This window comes from Lepus europaeus, chromosome 23 (assembly GCF_033115175.1).
Source record: "Lepus europaeus isolate LE1 chromosome 23, mLepTim1.pri, whole genome shotgun sequence".
NCBI classification, from domain to species: Eukaryota; Metazoa; Chordata; class Mammalia; order Lagomorpha; family Leporidae; genus Lepus; species Lepus europaeus.
Window position 1 is genome coordinate 13,122,586 of NC_084849.1, and position 22,807 is coordinate 13,145,392.

Sequence of the window (22,807 nt, forward strand, 5' to 3'; positions counted from 1 at the left end):
GTCACTATGTATGTATCTAAATACATGGAAAAAAAGAAATCTCATCACCAGGAAGAAAACCACTACTATAACATACCAACTACAGCTTTCAGTCTTCCTGGCAGGACAAATTTATTTAGATTCAGAAGAAAGATCATTTTATATTTTTGTTCTGAGAGATTAAAAGGTACAAATTAAAAGATGGAAAACTGGGGCCAGCGCTGCAGCATAGGTTAAGCCTCTTCCTAGGGCTCCAGCAGCCCATATAGGCTCTAGTTCTAGTCCCGGCTGCTCTACTTCCAATCCAGCTCCCTGCTGATGGCCTGGGAAAGCAGCAGGAAGATGGCTCAACTGCTTGGGCCCCTGCACCCACGTGGTAGACCAGGATCAAGTTCCCGACTCCTGGCTTCGGCTCAGCCCAGCTCCGGCCGTTGTGGTCATTTGGGGAGTGAAGCAGCAGATGGAAGACCTCTCTCTCTACCTCACTGTCCTTCTATCTCTGCCTTTCAAATAAATAAATAAATGCTATAAAGAAAAAAGACAGAAAACTGAACATGAGAATATCCTGTTTCTGAAAAATGATCTGAGATCTCCTTGCCACTGAAGAATGCTTCTCCAAGTCCACGTGAAGGTCTCGAAGCACAGTCCCTGTGCACGTCAGCTGCGGACAGCTTGCTGCCATGGGGGGCAGGTGGAGGTTACAGCCACTGCACTCGCCGCTCTGCAGGAAGGCAGGGGTGCTCCCTGCACAGGCTGCCCTGCAGGGCAAGGGGAGCCCCTGAAGGCACACACCCTGCACACGCTCCAGAAAACCTTACCGCTTCCCCAGGCTCAGCAGGTTCCCCACCATCCGCTGCAGCACCTTCTTCACGTTGACCACACCATACAGCGCCGCGGTCACATGCTGGCCTATCAGGTATTCACACTCTTTCACTGTCAGCTGCTTGCCTTTTCCAAAGGCGTCGATGTAGATGTAGTCAAAGATGTCCAGGGTTGCCCTGCCGAACGGCCAAACACCAAATGAAATCTCAACAACTCAACGCCGGACATCCCTGTGCTACGCAGCTCAAGTCAGACACAGAACATTGAACAGTGACACTCCTGCTCACAGCATCAAGGACCGGTCCAAAGCTTAAAGCCTGACCCCCCTATGCAGCCCCTGCTGGGCCCAGGCCACAGGACACGGAAATTAAGAGGCAGCACTGATGGGCAACATCTAACAGAGCTTTTTAGGAAAATAAATCTTACAGCTCCCTGCCAGGAGTATCCATCAGAGTCCTGTAGGGAGGCAGTTCATTAATTCCGCACACTTGCGGTAGCTGTCTATGCATCCTGGGCCCTAAAGGGTCTGATTCGTTACAGCCCCTCACACCAGGCTTCAGCCCTTTGCTCTGCTGACAAGCAGGGAAGTCTGAGGCCTGCGGAGCCCAACACCGCCTCAGGCGGGCACCCTGTGCTGGGCCACAGATTCTAGTGCACGGCCAAGGGTGCCCCCGCGGGGTCACAGAGGCATTCAGGTGGCTCTTTGTTTCCGGGACACTTGTGCTTCCTGTGAGCAGTTGTTTCACTTTGACCTTCACGTAAGATTTCCTCTTTGGCCCCCAAATGCCTAGTTGGATCTCTTCCTTGAGTTGTATAAATAGCCCAGCTCTCGCCATGTTGTAGGATGTATATAAATATTCCAGAAACAAAGAATTCCTCAATATTTTTATGAGGCTAGAACCACGTACAAAACATAAATTTACAGGTCAAGGTCGTTTACGAGCATAAATGGAAAAAAAATACCATAAAAAATGTGAACAAACCTAATACAGCAATGTCCTTTAAAAATTAAATCAGACTTTTGGGTGAACACTGTGACACAGTGGATTTAGTTGCTACCTGGGACACCCACATTCCATAGCAGTGCCAGTTTGAGTCCTGGGCACACCACTTCCAAACCAGCTTCTTGCCAATGTACCTGGGGGGCAGCAGATGGTCAAGTGCTTGGGTCCCTGTCACCCACATGGGAGACTCAGATGAGATTCCTGGCTGCTGCCTTCAGCCTGGAACACCCCTAGTTATTATGGACATTTGGGGAACGAACTGGAAGATGGAGGGAGGATTTCTCTTTATCTATACACATATATCCATCTATCTTTCTGTCTCTCTGCTTTTCAAATAAAATAAATCATTTTTGAAGCCGGTGTAGTGGTGTGGAGGGTGAGGGCGCCGGTTCGAGTCCCAGTTGCTCCACTTCTGATCCAGCTCTCTGCTATGGCCTGGGAAAGCAGTAGAAGATGGCCCAATTCCTTGGACCCCTGTACCCACTTGGGAGACCTGGAAGAAGCTCCTGGCTTCAGATCAGTGCAGCTCCAGCCATTGCGGCAAACTGGGGAATGACCCAGCAGATGGAGGACCTCTCTCTCCCTCTCTCTGCCTCTGCCTCTCTGTAACTCTGCCTTTCAAATAAATAAATAAATCTTTAAAAAAATCATTAAGGGGCTGGCACTGTGGCGCAGCAGGTAAACGCCCTGGCCTGAGGCGCCGGCATCCCATATGGGCACTGGTTCAAGACCCATCTGCTCCACTTCCAATCCAGCTCTCTGCTGTGGCCTGGGAAAGCAGGGGAGGATGGCCCAGGTCCTTGGGCTCCTGCACCCGCTTGGGAGACCCGGAGGAGGCTCCTGGCTCCTGGCTTCAGATTGGCGCAGCTCCGGCCATTGCAGCCATCCGGGGAGTGAACCAGCAGATGGAAGACCTCTCTCTCTCTCTCTGCCTCTCCTCTCTCCATATAACTCTTTCAAATAAATAAATCTTTAAAAAAAAAAATTAAAAAAAATAAAGTTAGATATAGATGTACACTAAGAATGCCAGCAAAGCTGAACATTAAAAAATCTACTTCTACACATATATACTAAAGAGAAAATTCGGCCGGCTCCGCGGCTCAATAAGCTAATCCTCCACCTTGCAGCGCCGGCATACCGGGTTCTAGGCCCGGTCAGGGCACCGGATTCTGTCCCGGTTGCCCCTCTTCCAGGCCAGCTCTCTGCTATGGCCAGGGAGTGCAGTGGAGGATGGCCCAAGTGCTTGGGCCCTGCACCCCATGGGAGACCAGGAGAAGCACCTGGCTCCTGCCTTTGGATCAGCGCGGTGCGCCGGCCGCAACGGCCATTGGAGGGTGAACCAACGGCAAAGGAAGACCTTTCTCTCTGTCTCTCTCTCTCTCACTGTCCACTCTGCCTATCAAAAAAAAAAAAAGAGAGAGAAAATTCTCTTATCACATCAGTAGACACAGAGAAGACATTAAAAAAAAAAATACATAATACTTAGTTCATAGTAAAACTTCTAGCAAGCTAAGATTTTAAAAGGCAGCTTTCGGGGCCAGTGCTGTGGTGTAGCGCGTAAAGCCACTGCCTGCAGGTCTGGCATCCCATATGGACACCGGTTCAAGTCTTGGCTGCTCCATTTCCAAGCCAGCTCTCTTCTATGGCCTGGGAAAGCAGAAGATGGCCCAAGTCCTTGGGCCCCTGCACCCATGTAGGATACTCGGAGGAAGCTCCTGGCTCCTGGCTTCAGATCAGCGCAGCTCCAGCCATTGCAGCCAACTGGAAAGTAAACTAGCGGATGGAAGACCTCTCTCTCTCTCTCTCTCTCTCTCTCTCTGTGAAACTCTTTCAAATAAATAAATCAATCTTAAAAAAAAAAAGGGCAGCTTTCATAATTGTAACACAGGTTAATATCACGCTTGCTGATGAAATTGGAAAAGCATTCCATTGAGCACCATATCCAAGGCAAGGGTACTGGCTATCAATGTTTCTATTCAACTTTGAACAAAATAATCTAAGTAACAGAGCAGATAAGAAAAAGAAACAATATTTAAGGCTACAAAAAGAAACAAAACTGTTACTATTCACAGACACTATGAATACCTATACAGAAGAGCCAAAGGCTGACAAATTATTAGCACTAATAATTTATTCAGTACAGGCACTGAGTATCAGACCTCTGTAAGTACCAACCACAGCCCTGCACAACATCAACACTTAGAATACAAAAGTTACTGTTAGGTAGGAAATCAGACATGAGCTTATGTGTGTGCGACAAAGGACTAAAGAAAAGACATCTATGTCCAGCATATACATCTGCATCTCAAAGTCATCCCGATAATGTTTCAGGGGCAGCCCAGTGTTCGCATCCTGCCCTGCCCCCTCCTACCCGATAACCTGCCAGGTGGGGGTCCCCGCCCCTTCTGCCTGACAATCTTCCACAATCTTCCAGATGCAGCCCTGTATCTGCATTTCATTTTTATTTTTATTTTTATTTTTTTTTTTTGACAGGCAGAGTGGACAGTGAGAGAGAGAGAGAGAGAGAGAGAGAGAGAGAGAAAGGTCTTCCTTTTGCCGTTGGTTCACCCTCTAATGGCCGCCGCGGTAGCGCGCTGCGGCCGGCGCACCGCGCTTTTCCGATGGCAGGAGCCAGGTGCTTATTCTGGTCTCCCATGGGGTGCAGGGCCCAAGCACTTGGGCCATCCTCCACTGCACTCCCTGGCCACAGCAGAGAGCTGGCCTGGAAGAGGGGCAACCGGGACAGGATCGGTGCCCCGACCGGGACTAGAACCCGGTGTGCCGGCGCCGCAAGGCGGAGGATTAGCCTGTTGAGCCACGGCGCCGGCCTGTATCTGCATTTCAAATACCCTGCTCTGGATCCCAATTCTCCAGGGGGTCCTGCTCACCCTTCCTCTAAACTCAGGATGGTGCCAGTTAGGCTTCTTCCTGTCTGATACCTTCAGGGGAAAACTCAGATAGGAACTTCTTAAAATTTACATCCATAAAATCCTTTGTTTCAGGAGGAAATGTGTGAAGACAGAGACCCATCTCCTTAAAAACCCCGGCCTAAATGTAGACCGGGGCACTCTCTCTCAGGTCCTGTCTGGAGAGGTGCCCATCTGTTCTTACAGATGTCCTTCCCCTAATAAACTTTGTTACTTTACTTTCCACTACTCTGTCCCACACCTGCATTCTTTATTGCGTGAAGACAAGAACCTTGCCATTCACCGGTAACATTACTGCTTATAACAGTACAAAAATTTTAGGTGCTTAAGAATAAATCTGACAACACATTAGCTCAAAAGCTCAAAGGATGAAATCTTTTTAAGGACATTAATGATCACTTACATAAGTAGAGAGAGGACCATGTTCACAGACAGACTCAACAGTGGCACACTAACCACGCTCCCCATATTCATGTAGGCATCCCATCCAGCCAGCATCCACACAGGGTCCGTACGGAACCCGATACCCGACTCTCGTCTACACAGAAAAGAAAAGCTAAGAGCCAAGGTAATTTGGAGGAGTTTGATGGGGGTCTCATTCTAGTGGATATTGGGGCTAATCATAAAGTCACAGCAAATGGGACCACATGGCCTTTGTGCAGGCCCCAGAGTAAGCAGAGTCCTTCCGGGCAGCAGCGCGCCTTTCCATCACCCGCCCCAGGATATTCACAAATTATCTGTCATTTGCGTTATAGTGTATACGCATCCTGCTAAAATGATAGCAAACCCTCCCCTTTAGCAGTGGTAAATAATAGGGCAAACTGTGTTTTAAATGCTTTCTATTACACAGAATTCCTTGGTAGGTCATTACATAGGCATTTAAGAATATTTTAGAAATATGGGAGAGCTTCAAATTGTGGAAAATTTGCATTCTATTTAAATTCCATTCTGCCATGAACTTTCTGAAGCCTCTTGTATTTGGATGGTTATCTGGGGGAAGGGAATGGGCTAAAATATGATTTTTTAAATTTAAAATAAGGAAAATGGGTGCCTACTGCCCAAATGCACCCGTTGAGTACATCTTTAGGAACACACGTTTGGGATGCAAGGGCAGCCTGTACGGTTACTCAGGAAGCACACACGTGGCTCGGGATGAATGAGCGCTGCTGGATGCTGTGGCAGCAGTGAGAGGACGCAGGAGGGACGGACCCCGGAGGCTCCCACCACACCTACCCTGGCCCGTGAAGACAAGCTTATCCGAGCACAGAAACCTTAGAAATCCACACACAGTTTTTCCTAACATGCATTTTCCATGAAATATTTTTTAAAATTTTTATTTATTTGCTTAGAGGCAAGGAGAGAGAGAGAGAAAGACCTCCCATTTTTTGATTCACTCCCCAGATGCCCAAAGCAGCCAGGGCTGGGCCAAAGCAAAGGCCAGGAATTCAGTCTCAACCCACAGCTGCCATGTGGGTGGCAGGGACCCAACTACTTGAGCCATCACCTCTGCCTCCCAGGGTGCACACTAGCAGCAAGCTGGAGTCAGGAGTCAGGCAGGTATCAAATCCAAGTACTCTCATACGGGACGTGGTGTCTTAACTGACTTCCTACTCAATAAACAAAATGCTCACTCCTCCATGAACCTGCATCCCATATGGGCACGGGTTCAAGTCCTAACTTCTCCACGTCAATCCACCTCCCTGCTGGTGCACCTGAGAAGGCAGTGGAGGATGGTCCAAGTGGTTGGGCCCATGCACCCATGTGGGAGACCCAGAAGAAGCTCTTGGCTCCTGGCTTTAGTCTGGTCCAGCCCCAGCCTTTGCAGCCATTTGGCAAATGAAACAGCAGATGCAGGATCTCTCTCTCCCTGTCTCTTCATCTCTCTGTAACTCTGCCATTGAAATAAATACACAGATCTTCTTAAAAAAGTTTGTTCAGTTTGTTTATGTATTTTTTTATTCATTTATTTGAAAGGCAGAGAGAGATCTTCCATTCCACTGGCTCACTCCCCAAATGCCACCAAAAGCCAGGGCTGAGCCGGGAATTCCAACTGGGCTTTCCACATGGATGGCAGGGACTAAAGAACTTGAGCCATCGCTTGCTGCTTCCCAGGGTGTGCAGTACTAGAAGTGAGGCAGTGGGACTCAATCCAAGCACTGACATGGGAGGCAAGTGTCCTCAAACAGCCCCTCCATGAACTTTCCTAAGACTCCTGTGTGCGTAAACTTCAAAATTCTTTGCACTAAAACATTTATCTTTTAATTCCATTTCCATGAACTTTTTGAAGTATCCTCATACAATGTTTTATTTCCCAAACTAGGAGGCAGACGTACAGACACCAACCATAGTTTTCTATGCGGCATCAGACACCCCGCCAGGCATGTAAAACACTGGGTGATCTCACAGAACTGTCCGCACGACTTTATGAAAACCACTGATCCCGTTCTCCAGAGGAGGACCATGAGGCGCAGGAAGCAGGGCCTGACCTCCCAGCTCGAAGACGGCCAACTGAACTGTTCACAGACCCACCACAGCATCTCAGAGCTCATCACCAGGAAACAGCTCAAAGAACGGGATCCAAGTACGTACCTGCTACCTTCTTTTTCTGAATAGCTGATTCAATGAAAAGATATTTCTACCTTTCTGATGGAAATACTTAGCTTAGAAAAGCTAGACTATACCTGCAGAAAGCTAGACTGTAATTGGAAAGGAGCTGTCTGCCTGACAGGACACCTGTTTTAAGAGACCAGGGGCAGTGCCTGCATCCCATATGGGCTCCGGTTCGAGACCTGGTTGCTCCACTTCCATTCCAGCTCTCTGCTAGGGACTGGGAAAGCAGTAGAAGACGGCCCAGGCGCTTGGCCCCTGCACCCACATGGGAGACCCTGAAGAAGCTTTGGATCGGCACAGCTCTAGCCATTGCAAGCATTTGGGGAATGAACCAGTGGATGGAAGACATTTCTGTCTCTCCCTCTCACTGTAACTCCACCTCTCAAATAAATAAAATCTTAAAAAAAAAACAAAAACAAAAACAGAACTCATTAACTAATGCTCCAAGTTTCACATCAGTCACCAACCTTCCCTAAGGGTGAACTTGGTTCCCGTTTTCTCTCTTGGACGTGTGTGTGGGACGGAGGAAAGATTTTACAAAGAACAGGAAGAACCTGAGATTCTCTGGTCCGATCTGCGTTGGAACCAAGGGACTTGCAGAGTCACAAACTCTGAAGTCCTAGTCCTGCGTTTTTTCAGTTAAACTTTTTATTGGGAATTGACTGCAGATTCATGGGCAGTTGTAGGAATGCACAAAGATCCAGGGTGCCCCTCACCCCGTTTCCCCTCACAGCAACACCCCATGTCACTCCAGCACAGTATCACATCCAAACACCGACACCCACAGAGGCAAGACCCAGAACAGCGCCATCCCCACCCGTGTCCAGCCTCTAACCTGTCCGCGCACACGTAACCCCACCTTGTCTGGGCACCCCAGGACTGAGCCCTCAGGACCACACACGTCACAGACATCTTACCCTTCGGCGCCTTGGCACCACCTTAGTAAGAAGTGACTTGGGAAGTTGACCGGTTCCAGGGGGACTCCCAGCTGCCGGGCAATTGTCAGGTAGAGCAGAGACATGCTGATGGGGATTCCTGTTCTGCGGATCAGAACCTGAAGGGGGGAAAACGCTTTGAGTTCGCAGAGCTGAAAGGCCCTTCTCGCCCTTTCCAAGCACACGCCTACCTACTGTGATCCAGGCAAGAGGCTCATCTCTGAGGCTTAAGGAAAGGAATATTTTATTTATTTAGATCCAGAGCCAACAAACTACACCCCCTGGGCCACATCCAGCCCAGCACTGCTTCTGTATAGTCTGCACAAAAGGAGTTTTATTCTTCTTATGCTTGAAAAAGCAATCCAAGGAATGCTATTTTGTGACAAGAAAATCAACATCCATATACAGTTTGCTGGAACACAGCCAGGCTTCTTTGTTCCTTTGTATCCCCTGTGCCTTACACACTACAAGGACACAACCAGGATGTTCCGACAGAGCCAGAACACTTCACTGCATGGCCCTGCACAGGGAGAGTGTGCCAAGCCCTGCTTTGGCCCTCCTTCTTCCAGGAAGCACTGAAGACCATTGGAGAAGCCTGTCAGAGACGACAAAACGAAATCAAAGTAGCAGATAGAGCCACAGGACAGAACGCGACACAGAGCCACGTGGGACGCGAATGCAAAGTGAAGGATCCAAGACATGGGAACTGGAGGCAGCCAGACTCGGGCCTTCCTCCCACTGCGCCAGCAGCCAGGGGAAGCAGAGCCCGATCAGGTTCACGGTCGGTATGCCCAGGACACAAACAGACCAAGCTGACTCAGGAAACATCTCCTGCTGGTCAGGAACTTACCTCAAGGGACTGCAGACAAAGCACATGCCACGGCGCAACGGTCAACACCCACAGAAGTGTCCTTGCAGGGAGGGAGAAGCGAGTTTCACCGGGCACTCAGAGATGGAAAGGACAGTGCTGGTCCTAAGACACGTGCAGCCCACCACCGATGAGCTTACAGATGCACAGCTGCCCCACTACCCTCGGGCGACTGGCTGGAGGACCTCCCAAGTGTCTCAAAGCCCAAGGCTGCCCAGTGCTTCATTAAAACGGCACGGGATAGCTATGCACACCCTGCTCTAAGCCTTTTTCTGACTCTTTATGGTAGCTAACGTGAGGGCCACGGCTGTTACACTGTACCGCTTACAGAACACTGACAACAATTCAGTACAGACACCCTTACTATTTTTTCCTGATTATTTTCGACATGTTGTTGGTTGAATACATGGACACAGTATTGTTTTGCCTACACCCGTACATACCTGGTGCATGTATAAGTTCAGGGCGTTGTAGTAATCCATTCGATTCCCCTTGAACTTCAGCTGATCATACAGGACGTAGTTCATGGCATCCAGCACCTGGCTCTGGAGCTCTATTTCCATGATCATGGGGGACTCACCTGAAACACAGAGCCCTACTCTGGGACACAAGCAGACAAGGCATGACCGGTACCCCTAGGGACCCCTGACACCCCAGATACGGGCAACCGCCTAACCACTCCCATGCTGTCCTGTCAGTGGCTCTAGCAGGCAGAGGAGACAGCGTTGGGTCTCCAACACCTGCAGTGAACAAGTGCTCGTCACATCACAGGAGCACACTGCCACACTTCCCGGACGGCCCTACTCCTCGGGGTTTTTTTTGCAAGTACAGCCGGCTCCAAAGTGATTCCACACCTGCCTTGAAGGCCAAGCTGGGGTGGCGACTGTTGATGCCCCGGAGGGTTTTGCAGACAAGCTCCACGATGCTGTCGATCTGGGCCTGGATGTCTTTGAGGCTGATGTCAGACAGCGGATTGCAGTACTGGTCGATGTACACGGCGCCTGGAGAACAAGAGGCACGGAGTAAATCTCACTTCCACCTTGTTCGGAACCAGCTCGTCACTGGACCCCAGACACCCTGGGCCGTGGCTTTCACAGCAGCCCTGCAGAAGCTTCCACCTTGGATGCTAGGCCTCGCCGCTCACACACTAAGGAGGAGGAACAAACAGTCGTAACAAAGGAGACTGCACATCACTTCCGCCTCCCCAGTGATCCAAACCCTTCTCAGAGGTCATGGACTCCAAACACCGTGTGCTACACGGCACGCTCCCATTTCTTATTACAGTGAGGAACAAACGTCACATGAGCTTTTCAGGCTACACCTCTCCCCAACTCTTACAGGTTCAAAATCCAACAACTCTGAAAACTCAGTTCCTTTACCCCTTCAAAGAAAGCTAAAAGCTCTTGGTGACAGGACATCCCAACCAAGTGCACCTCTCAAGGCAGACGGGCTCTGGAGATCCCTACTTTGAAATCGAAGAAACGGCTGGGCCGGGAGAAGCGCAGCTGAGAAGCCCAGAGCACGGTGCAGACCCCACCTCTTAAAAATCCCCACCTCCGCAGCCTGTGCTGAGATCGGACAGCATCAGGGTACAGGAATCTTCACTTGAAAAGCCCTCGAGTCACCTTTTTTTTTTTTTTTTGACAGGTAGAGTTAGACAGTGAGAGAGAGACAGAGAGAAAGGTCTTCCTTCTGTTGGTTCACCCCCCAAATGGCCGCTATGGCCAGCGCTGCGCCGATCCAAAGCCAGGAGCCAGGTGCTTCCTCCCAGTCTCCCATGTGGGTGCAGGGACCGAAGCACTTGGGCCATCCTCCACCGCCTTCCCGGGCCACAGCAGAGAGCTGGACTGGAAGAGGAGCAACTGGGACAAAACTCAGTGCCCCAACCGGGACTGGAACCTGGGGTGCCGGCGCCACAGGCAGATGATTAACCAAGTGAGCCACAGTGCCAGCTCTCAAGTCATCTTTAAGTCAGGAGATCTCAGACCAGCTCAGGGTCCTGATTCCCCTATAACACCCCAAGGAAGTGACAGCACTTGAACGGGCATCAAGAGACCCACACTATTCAAAAGACTGCCATAACCTAGGCAGCTCACGTCAAGAGCCTCGCGAGATCACTGACGTCGTACATAAGAGCGGTAATTGTTACACTAACAACAGGAGTCACTGTGCACTAACTTCCCATGTGGGACCTCTGTCCTCAAAGAGTTGTGTTATAATTATGTCTAAGTGCTCACAAAAGATGTTTCATTCTTGGATGCTTCTTTAAAGTTAATTTTCTAAAAAAAAAAAAAGTGAAATTAACTTCAAGATGCAATGACTGAACAGCCCTTGTCTCGACTGTTGAACTTTTTTTCATTTTTTCATGCAAATTGTTAAACTCTTTACTTAGTATAAAGTTGGTCTTCTGTATATAAAGTTAATAAAAAACGGATCTCAGTGGAGAATGGGACTGGGAATGGGAGAGAAAGGAGGATGAGTGGAGCTGGGAAGAATCACTACATTCCTTAAGTTGTACTTATGAAATGCATGAAGTTTGTATTCCTTAAATAACAGGTTTCTTTGGGGAAAAAAGAAAAAAAGAGGCCCACACCCAGTCCTAGTGCTGCCACTGGCCAAGGGCTGGCGCCGGGCCTCCCTGGGGCTGCCTCCACTTGCGGGCTCAAGGAGTCCATGCTGTGCTGCTAAGTCAGCTCACCCACGGCTACACCTGCTTCAAAGGTGCTGGCTTTGTACTAGCGAGTCACCAAGGACAGAAGGCTGGCACCAACGGCCACTCAGCGACCTGAAAGCCCTTGCGTGGTTTCCCAACGTCTATCTACAGTACTCATTGGGTGTGTTGCTTCAAAATAATAAATTTGTATTTGAAAAAGATGAACACGAATTTGTTTTCATACATAGATACAGGAAACAGTGCTTATCAAACGCTTCTTGACTGTGAAATAAACCCAAGGAAGGATGACTCCCAACTCCAATATGTAGGAGAGAGTAAGGGTGGTGAGGCAGAGATTTTAAGCAATGCAAACAGATTTCCCTGGTACTGGGCTCTCACAAAACCAGTGAGCACGTGCACTGGCCCTGCGTGGTGCAGAGTGAGCACGCCACACCACGGGTCTCACAAGGGACAGAAGGAACTGAGTGAGCAGTGGGAGAAAGAGACACAGAACTTTTACCGTGAGACACCACGGCAGTTGCTCGGGGGGGTTCCATCTGCAACCAGCCGGTCAGGACATGATGGAGGTGACAGTGCAGCTGAGCCCTGGAGGGTGCGTGGGCTTTTCAAGAGGGAATTAGAAGGGCCCCCACAAACGTGGTGAGCTTATGGGGTGTCCGTCAGGACAGTGGCCTGGCTGAGGCAAAGGGAACACTCTGTAAAGTACCAGGAAGCGTTGGGAGCTAGGCAGAGGACCAGCTTTTTACGGGCATTGAAAAGTAGGTAGAAATGTTCAACAGAAAGTCAGCTGTCTGTGCCGCCGGCTTCACTTCCCCGGAGTGGGGACAAGGCTGGTTTCGGGCTGGATGGGTGTGGGTGTGCTACAGGCTGACTGAGGGCGGGCGAGGGGGACGGGTTCAGGAAGGCGAGGACAACTGAGAGTGATGCTGCTGGGAGCTGCGGTGCCCACGAGAAGAGACGCAGCAGGGACAAGACTAGGAGAAACCGGGAGAGGGCAAAACAGCCTCGAATCAAGGAAACCACTGGAGCAGGGAGAGAGCGTGAACAAACTATATTTCATAACCACGATTTATGAGTGTTTATGTAACATGCCAGGAATTAAAAATAGTTTTTAAAAAATGAAGTCACACTTTGTTCCCATTCGACTTAATGAGAACACGAGGTTACTCCCTTCACCTTGCTGTCCGCTGGCTTCTCTCTCCTCACTGAACACGCTGTCCTCAGCGGGCTCCGCCCACAGCCCAAGGGCCTTGTTTGTGGTCACATGGACACTAAGTGGAGACATCTGCCCCTGACGTGGAAATGATGGAGAGCTCAGAACGGCAGGCCCATGGCACTCGCTCACCCAGTGCTCCCTGACTCGGACCCGACTGTGCATCCTTGAAAGGCCCTGTCTCCCTAGCTGGCAGCTTCACTCTGCCAAAACCTCCACTCCACATCCCACAGCCCGCCTCTCCCTGTCACACCGTGTCCCTGGCTTGCTTCGCATCCGCCATCAGCAGGGAGTTTTCCCCGGGGACGGTTCTTCAGGCCCACTCCTCCCGTGGGAACACCACTGGGGATGGGGAAAGACCCACCTTCAAGGTACGATTCATAGTCATCAGGCTGCTGAAGAAAGGCCTTCAGATTGTTCAGGATTTTCTGTTGCCGCAGGTAATAAAGAATTTTCTTTGCGTAGTACTTCCAGGTCAAAGCTTTCCTGGGAAAAAATAAACGTAAACAAGTCGATAAGAATTAAGACTTTAAAATCTCACATTGGGGCCAGCGCTGTGGTGTGGTGGATAAAGCCACCACCTGCAGTGCCGGCATCCCATAGGTGCACCGGTTCGAGTCCCGGCTGCTCCACTTCTGATCCAGCTCTCTGCTGTGGCCTGGGATAGCAGAGGAAGATGACCAGAGTCCTTGGGCCCCTGCACCCACGTGGGAGACCTGGAAGAAGCTCCTGGCTCCTGGCTTTGGATCGGCGCAGCTCCAGCTGTTGCGGCCAATTGGGGAGTGAACCAGCGGATGGAAGACCTCTCTCTCTCTGACTCTCCTCTGTGTAACTCTGACTTTCAAGTAAATAAGTAAAGCTTAAAAAAGGAACAAAAGCTTCACTTAGCTGCTCTTCACTCACACCAGTGATAATCACAGCGTGCGGAACAGACGCGGCTCACGGTGCTGGGCTCAGTGTCAGGGCAGTCGCGGCCCAGTGGTGGCCTGTCTGCACTAGCACCAGCACCAGCACCGGCCTGCACTGCTGGGATCTGAGTGGTGGTTCTGGCTCTGGCCTCAGGTTGGCTTGCCCATCCTCAGGAGGCAAAGGAAGAGGTGTGCAAGTGGCCGAGGCCGAGGCGCACCTCTGCAGGACACGGGGCTCCTCACAAGTGCCGCCGCTGCCGGCTCGCCCAGCTCACAGTGTCAGGTACTACCTGTTCACACCGACAAGCCCAGTTCATTTTTGCTTTTTTAAAAATTTATTTGAAAGGCAGAGTTACAGAGAGGCAGAGTCAGAGGAGAGAAGTCTTCTATCTGCTGGTTCACTCCCCAAATGGCCGAAACAGCCAGAGCTGGGCTGATTCGAAGCCAGGAGCCGGGAGCTTCTTCCAGGTCTCCCACACAGGTGCAGGGGCCCAAGGGCTTGGGCCATCTTCCACTGCTTTCCCAGGCCATAGCAGAGAGCTGAATCGGAAGTGGAATAGCTGGGACTCGAACCGGCACCCCACAGGATGCCAGCACTGCAGGCATTACTCGCTACGCCACAGCTCCAGCCCCAAGCCCAGTTTATTTTCAAGAGCAGTGTTCTTGCAACTCCAGACCCGTACAAAGGTACTCCAAAATTCCATGGAAACAGTATGAGTTGATTTTGGTGTAAAAGTTCTCTTTCCATAACGTACAGAAAAGTTGTATTATGGAAAAAACTGTGGATTTTAAAAACATCTGCACCAAAGTCAACTTCCTTTAATTCCATTTCTCCGAACTTTCTGAAGAGCCACTGGATAACCACCTGCTACTTCCCACCCGACGTGGACATCTGGGAGCACCCAAGACTTCTCCCCCCGACAGCCACCCCATCTCAGAAACAGGCAGCCGCACCTCCTAGTGAGGCTCCGCCCTCCGAGCACCCTGGCCTCCCTCTTAAGGCACACAGAGTCCGCCGGCGGGCGCTGTCACCGGGCTACCTCCAGGATACAGTGGCGAACACTGCCACCGCTCACTGACTCCTCCTACCCCCTCACAGCAGCGGCCTCCTAACCTTACAGCTCCGAACCTTCTTCCACAGCCTGTCCTCAAAACAGCAGCAGCATTCGAGTGACAAGGCTCAGCCACGGCACCACAGGCCTCCACCTCCATTCTCCAATGGGTTCCCGACTCTCAAAGCGAAGCCAGGCACGACACCACAGGCCTCTATCTCCATTCTCCAATGGGTTCCCGACTCTCTCAAAGCGAAGCCAGGCACGGCACCACAGGCCTCCACCTCCATTCTCCAATGGGTTCCCGACTCTCTCAAAGCGAAGCCAGGCACGGCACCACAGGCCTCCACCTCCATTCTCCAATGGGTTCTCGACTCTCAAAGCGAAGCCAGGCACAGGCACCACAGGCCTCCACCTCCATTCTCCAATGGGTTCCCGACTCTCTCAAAGCGAAGCCAGGCACAGGCACCACAGGCCTCCACCTCCATTCTCCAATGGGTTCCCGACTCTCTCAAAGTGAAGCCAGGCACGGCACCACAGGCCTCCACCTCCATTCTCCAATGGGTTCTCGACTCTCAAAGCGAAGCCAGGCACAGGCACCACAGGCCTCCACCTCCATTCTCCAATGGGTTCTCGACTCTCAAAGCGGAAGCCAGGCACGACACCACAGGCCTCCACCTCCATTCTCCAATGGGTTCCCAACTCTCTCAAAGCGAAGCCAGGCACGGCACCACAGGCCTCCACCTCCATTCTCCAATGGGTTCCCGAATCTTTCAAAGCGAGAGCCCAAGTACTACGGGGGACCTGACCGGCCCCTTGTCTCTCACCTCATCACCTCCTAACGTCAGTTCTCACTGCTCTCGCTAGCCTCAGGCCCGGGGCGCACTAGCTCCCGGCGCCGTGTTCCGTGAGCAGGCTGTGCACACCCTCGAGCCCCGTGCCGTTCGGAAGGAACGTTCCTGCGCAGGAAGCGTGCGCGCTGTCCCCCGCACCGTCTACTCCTGGTTTCGGCTCAGACGCCCCTGGGAGAGGGCTCTTTGCCTCGGCTGTTTCAGCGGCGGCACGGCCTCTTCCCTGACCAGTCAGCTCTGTGCCGCTCTCCACGTGCTCAGGCCAGAGTATCCACCTGTTTGCTTAGCGCCCGCCTCTCCCACACCGTGGGCTCCACAGCACACCTGGGGGCGTTCACGCCGACAGACACACAGCAGACGCTCAGTAAACCGAGTGACTGAACTTCTCCAAGCACACACACACAGGATTCTAAGGCACGGGACAGCCGCAGGGAGTAACTCCTGCCACTGACTTCACAAAGAAACAAAGGGCTCGCCAGTCTGCACAGAGGAAGAGGAAATCCAGTAGACAGCTGTTGTAGACAGCTGTTGTACCTGCTTTCTAACCTGGGAGCTGTAAACCTGTCCATTTAAAACATCACGTGAAACAAACGAGCCGCTTAAAGAAGTACATGAGGGCATTTCAAAATGTTCACGGAAAAACAGAATTAAAAGCCAAGTTTACATTGTGGTGCAACTACGTCTTCTAGAATCACGTGGCCTTTTGGCATAGCTTTTTTTTTTTTTTTTTTTTTTGACAGGCAGAGTTAGACAGTGAGAGAGACAGAGAGAAAGGTCTACCTTTTTCCATTGGTTCACCCCCCAAGTGGCCGCCACGGCCGGAGCTATGCCAATCCGATGCCAGGAGCCAGGTGCTTCCTCCTGGTTTCCCATGCGGATGCAGGGCCTAAGCACTTGGCCATCCTCCACTGCCTTCCCAGGCCACAGCAGAGAGCTGGGCTGGAAGAGGGGCAACCGGGACAGAATCTGGCGCCCATATGAGTGCCGGCACCACAGGAGGTGTGGGGAACCGCAGGCTGGCCACCTGTGAGAACCTCCTCATCTGCATAGCTTGCAGCAATCGGTCGACCACAAGGCCCATGAAAACAGCCAGGTGAAACAGATGAAACAGAATGGACTCTGCATAAACAACTAGGAGGAACCCGGTGAAACAGATGAAGTTGAGGCAGGACGGACTCTGCATAAACAACTAGGAAGAACCAGGTGAAACAGATGAACTTTCGACCCGAGACTATACGCGTCCTTTCATCTGATTGGACGATGCCAGCGTGAACTGCACGTGAAGAGAGCCGCTATTGGCTGTGGAGCGGATGCTCCACGGGACTTGGGGTATAAAGGGACATTGGGAATTGGGCTTGGAGCTCCTCCTTCTCTTTCCTTCTGCCCCCACAAGTAAAAGTTCCTTGAGAACCGAGAAACAGTGACCGTGTCGTGATTGCGTTGGACCCTTGCTGGCGAGGGTCCGACAGGAGGAGGATGAACCAAGTGAGCCACGGCGCTGGCCCCTCCTTCCCCTTGTAATTGTTCAAATCATCGGTCTGGGGTCCTTCTGTCCCCCCGTGATGAGCGCCTCGATCCATGGATCTTAGCACGTGTCACGGTTTCAGTCCACTGAAGTCACCGCCCACACTGATGCTGAGCGTCTCCTCTCACGCCAGGAAGCCCCCATCCGTTCGACACGAGGAACGGTCACTTGTCTCGCCACCTGGTTCCAGGCCTCCCTGGTGCCCCAGGCTCTCCCACATGCCTCACAGTAGACCGAGAATCAGTCATTTCTCCACAAACCCTGGCTTCTTTCAGGAGAGATGGTGTACCAAGACCACAATCTGGATTCCAGGGAAGACATTTCTACTGCGTTGGTTAACGTTTCTAGACCTTCTCAGTAGACAGAGCTAGTGAGCCCGGTACCTGTACAGACCCACATTCTCACACGCGCGCACGCACACACACACACACCTTCGGGACATGCAGTGAGCAGTGTGGATGAGGCCCCTGTGATATGGGAAGGATTATAAACATGCAGACAGACAAATAATTGTAGGTGCAATGAGACCATAAAAAATACTATAAAGGCACTTTAATAAATCTGCAGAAAAAAATGAATTGAGACATATCAAATTAAAATATTTTGGTAGAAAATGTTTTAAAATTCATGTATAGTGTTTACATAATACACATTTTCCATGGACTTTTTTTTAAGGTTCCTCATATGTATGATTTCAAAAACTTTTGCACCGAACTAAACAAATTTAATTCCATTTTTCCAAACAATTGAAATGTTCTCATATAAAAACCTCCAGGCTTCACACTGACACTTCTGGTTCAAATTCAGAAGTAAATGGCTTTGACCTTTTTATATCTTATATCAGCATCTTCTTTATTCCAAGGGAACTCTGCCTCTCCAGGATACTAGAGATGACAGAATATCATATAGATATTCATTTGCCTCTGTCCACATCTCTCCCTCCCTCCCTCCCTCTCTCCCTCTCTCTCTCTGTCACACACACACTCAGCCTCAGAATACCAAGGCTAACAGTGTCATCCTGCTCACGAGTACTGAAGACAGCTACACATTCTGAATACATTCTCCCGCACTGTCTGCTCGCTTTCTTAAACAGGTGCACCACATCTACACGCAGAACCCACATCTGGCTTCCATTCTACAGCTAAACGCATGTTTAACGCTCACCACCAGTCCCCACGTCAGTGCCACTCTGGGCTTCTGGGCTGTTCGAAGTTCACTTTCTCGCAGTGTTGTCAGGGAGGGCCCAGAAGTCCTGAGTTCCTGCAAGCCAAGTTGGTCTGCAGCCTTTCATAAGTGCAAGTCAGTTTGCCTGGACATAAGAATCCTTGGCTTGGGGGCCAGTGCTGTAGCTCAGCGGGTTAACGCCTTGGCCTGAAGTGTTGGCATCCCATATGGGTGCTGGTTTGCAACCCGGCTGCTCCACTTCTGACCCAGCTCTCTACTATGGCCTGGGAAAGCAATAGAAGATAGCCCAAGTCCTTGGGCCACTATACCCACGTGGGAGATCTGGAAGGAGCTCCTGGTTCCTGGCTTTGGATCAGCACAGCCCGGCCATTGCGGCCAATTGGGGAGCGAACCAAAGGATGGAAGACCTCTCTCTCTCTCTCTGCCTCTCCTCTCTCTGTGTAACTGACTTTCAAATAAATAAATAAATAAATCTTTAAAAAAAAAAAAAAAAGAATCCTTGGCTAACCTTTTCTTTCAGTCCTCAATATCTTTAATACATTACTCTTTCTTCCTCTGGCATAAAGCATTGCTACTGAAAAGTCTGATGATATTGTCATTTTCTTTTTTTTTTAATTAATTTATTTTTTGACAGGCAGAGTTAGACAGAGAGAAAGGTCCTCCTTCCGTTGGTTCACCCCCCAAATGGCCACTGCACTGCGCCAATCCAAAGCCAGGAGCCAGGTGCTACCTTCTGGTCTCCCATGCAGCGCAGAACCCAAGCACTTGGGCCATCCTCCACTGCACTCCCGGGCCACAGCAGAGAACTGGACTGGAAGAGGAGCAACCGGGACACAATCCGGCGCCCCAACCGGGACTAGAACCTGGGGTGCTGGCGATGCAGGCAGAGGATTAGCCAAGTGAGCCACGGCGCCGGCCAATATTGTCATTTTCTTTTCCTTGTGACTTCAGCTTTTGGCCTGGATACCCAAAGGACTTCTCTGTGTAAAATGCAGTAATTTTCCTAAAACATAGTTCAATACTGGTCATGCTGGGTCAGTTTTCTCCATAGAGCGTAGCTGGCTCACACATCCACGGGAGGACAGAAAGGTCTACAGAACACCAGGGACGGGAAGTGTCTGCCAATGCAGGGGATGCAGACGGCTGTATCGGCGTCACGGGAAACGGCCCTCTCTCCTCTTATGCTCTCCATTTCCAAACGATAAACACGGAACAAACACAAACAAGGTTCGCCACAAAAGCCGGCATCCCCAGAATGTTTCCAATGTGCTACAGCCCTTGCCATAGGAAACAACCTGCTGTGGGTTCAAAATGCATGGCAGGAAAAGGCCAACATGTTCGTGATGCTTGTTTCTAGAAAGGCCAACAACGCATGTTTTCACTGGCTACGCATTTTCAGTCTTTTTTGCCAAACTGATAAATAAAAAAGGAATCTTCACTGTTACCTTAACTTTCTCTTTTTTTTTTTTTTAACACAAACTTGGGTCTATAGTTTTTAAAATTTATTCTTATTTGTTTGAAAGGCAGAAAGAAACAAAGAGACAGACTGGGTGGGGAAGAGAGGGGGTGGGGAGAGACAGAGAACTCTTCCACCTATTGGTTTGCTCCCCAAATGACTGCAGAAGGCAGGGCTGGGCCAGCCTGAAGCCAGGGGCCAGGAACACAATTCAGGTCAAAGCTGCAATCAGAACTCAGGCATTCCAGGACAGGCAAACCAGGTGACACCTTAACTGCTGCGCCCAACGCCTGCCCCTGTCATTTCTTTGAATAGTGATGGCAAGGTTTTTTACATGATTGTCAATCACTTAGATTTGCTCTTCTGTGAATACTGTCCTATCTTTTACACATTTTTCTTAAAAGGATTTTTCTCTGAGAGGTAGAGAGAGAATGACAGAGCACTCCATTCACTTGTTCACTCCCCAAATGCTGGCAATGCCCAAGACCGGGCCCAGCCACGTGGCCAGCAGGGAACCGATCACCCAAGCCATCGTTGCAGCCTTGCGATCTGCATTGGCAGAAAACCCAAGTCAGGAGGCAGCGCCTGGAGAGTCGACCATCGGGACTCATGTGGGAAAGCGGCTGTAATTGCAAGGCCGATGCCTGTCTCGTATGCCTGTCATTTCCTTTAAGGAAGCTCTGAAGAATCCTGTGAACTCCAACTTTGCCGAACGGTTTCTCTGGTCACACCGAAGTTATTTCTTTAAATCACAAGATCATTTACCTATGTTCTTTTATTGCTTCTGCATTAGTGGTCTTGCTTAAGGAATTCTCCCGGGGCTGGCGCCGTGGCTCACTTGCTTAATCCTCCACCTGCGGCACCGGTATCCCATATGGGTGCCGGTTCTGGTCCTGGTTGCTTCTCTTCCAGTCCAGCTCACTGCTATGGCACAGGAGGGCAGTGGAGGATGGCCCAAGCGTTTGGGCCCTGCACCTGCATGGGAGACCAGGAGGAAGCACCTGGCTCCTGGCTTTGGATCGGCACAGCACCAGCCGTAGTGGCCATTTGGAGAGTGAACCAACGGAAGGAGGACCTTTCTCTCTCTGTCTATAACTCTGTCAAATAAAAATTAAAAAAAAAAAAAAAAAAAAAAAAGGAATTCTCCCTAGGCTGTAAATTCTGCTTTCCTGAGGGATTTTCATAGTGATCATTTTCAAAATGTTAGTTTAATCCTCTAGAATCTGTTTTGGTGTATGATACAAGTTTTACTTCCTTCCAGATGGACCAACCTTCAGTCATGTTTAGTACCATTATTTATTAAATAATTCATCTTTTTCCCCCAGAGTTTAAGTTACTTTTAATTCTGAACTGTCCTTTGCTATTGATTTTTATTTAAGTGCTATATTGCTTTGATTACAAGTAGCTTTATAATATGTTTTAATATATCATGATGGGGCCAGCACTGTGGCATAGCGGGTAAAGTCACAGCCTGCAATGCTGGCATCCCACATGGACACCGGTTTGAGTCCCGCCTGCTCTACTTCTGATCCAGCTCTCTGCTATGCCTGGGAAAGCAGAAGAAGATGGCCCAAGTGTTTAGGCCCCTGCACCCAGGTGGGAGACCTGGAAGAAGCTGCTGGCTTTGGATCAACTCAGCTCTAGCCATTGGCTATTTAGGGAGTGAACCAGTGGATGGAAGACCTCTCTCTCTCTGCCTCTGCCTCTTTGTAACTCTGCTTTCAAATAAATAAATATTTAAATATATATAATGATGCAAGTTTCCCAATCTTATTCTAATTCTTTTCTCTGAAACTGCACGTAAATTTACTCTTCTGTATGCATATATGATATTATATATTTTATATTATCCAACTGAAAGAGAAAACTGAAAGTCTGTCTCTGCTTTGCAAGTAAATAAATATTTTTAAAAAGGAAAAGAAGGAGCCGACATTGTGGCCTAGCTGGTAAAGCCTCCACCTGTGATGCCAGCATGCTACATGGCACCTGTTCATATCCCAGCTGCAGCTGCACAGCTTCCAATCCAGCTCCCTGCTAGTGCCCTGGGAAAGGCAGCAGAAGATGGCCAAAGTGCCCAGGCACCTGCAACCCACAGAGGAGACCCAGATGAAGCTCCTAGCTCAGCCCTGGCCAGTGTGGCCATGTGGGGAGTGAACCAGCAGATGGAAGATCTCCTTCTCACTGTCTCTTCCCCTCTCTGTAACTGATTTTCAAATAAATAACAAAATCTTCAAAAAAAAAAAAAAAAAAAAAAGAGGAAAAGAAACAATTAGAAGTATCGTTACTCTTCCCAGTGATACAAAATGAAAAAGAAAGTGACTGTCCATCAACAGGGGGCAGTTCCATATACCCTAAAAAACAGGAGGCAACCAACCACAAAAGTGAATTTTGATTTTCTACCTGTTGATTAGGATAGATTTCCATAAGGTAATGTTGAATGAGAAAAAAGGATGTAGAAAAGTATCCATTAAAAGATCCCAATGCTGTGAAATAATGCCCTCTCTTCCCCCACGCATACCACTATCTATTAGCCTGGAAGAACGCAACCCAGGTTGTCACTAAAAATTATGGGAGTGGGGCAGAGAAGGCCAGTGGAAACGGAAGCAGTAGAGAGGAAGAGGAAACCAGCCTAAACCAGAAAAAGCAGCCCGTCCCAAACACGAAGCCAACACCGCGAGGAGGGCCCGGGGGAGATCACACCAACAGATTTCACACGTGTACAAAACACAGGTCGGCTCTTATTTTGAAGGCTGCGTGATACTGAGTCTTAGATCATACTTCAATTCATTTATAGATAA

At 49.9% G+C, this 22,807-nt stretch overlaps 1 protein-coding gene across 2 annotated transcripts in view; it reads right to left on the reverse strand.

The window, feature by feature from the left end:
* Positions 1 to 22,807, reverse strand: part of FBXO21 (F-box protein 21) — a 44,808-nt gene that overhangs the window by 18,544 nt on the left and 3,457 nt on the right. For both annotated transcript variants that reach the window (XM_062182677.1, XM_062182676.1), the window contains exons 4-8: positions 13,397 to 13,518; positions 10,000 to 10,146; positions 9,589 to 9,725; positions 8,260 to 8,396; positions 798 to 977 (exon numbers count right to left, since the gene is read on the reverse strand). In XM_062182677.1, coding sequence (XP_062038661.1) covers positions 798 to 977; positions 8,260 to 8,396; positions 9,589 to 9,725; positions 10,000 to 10,146; positions 13,397 to 13,518 — 723 coding nt within the window. The remainder of the gene's footprint in view (positions 1 to 797; positions 978 to 8,259; positions 8,397 to 9,588; positions 9,726 to 9,999; positions 10,147 to 13,396; positions 13,519 to 22,807) is intronic.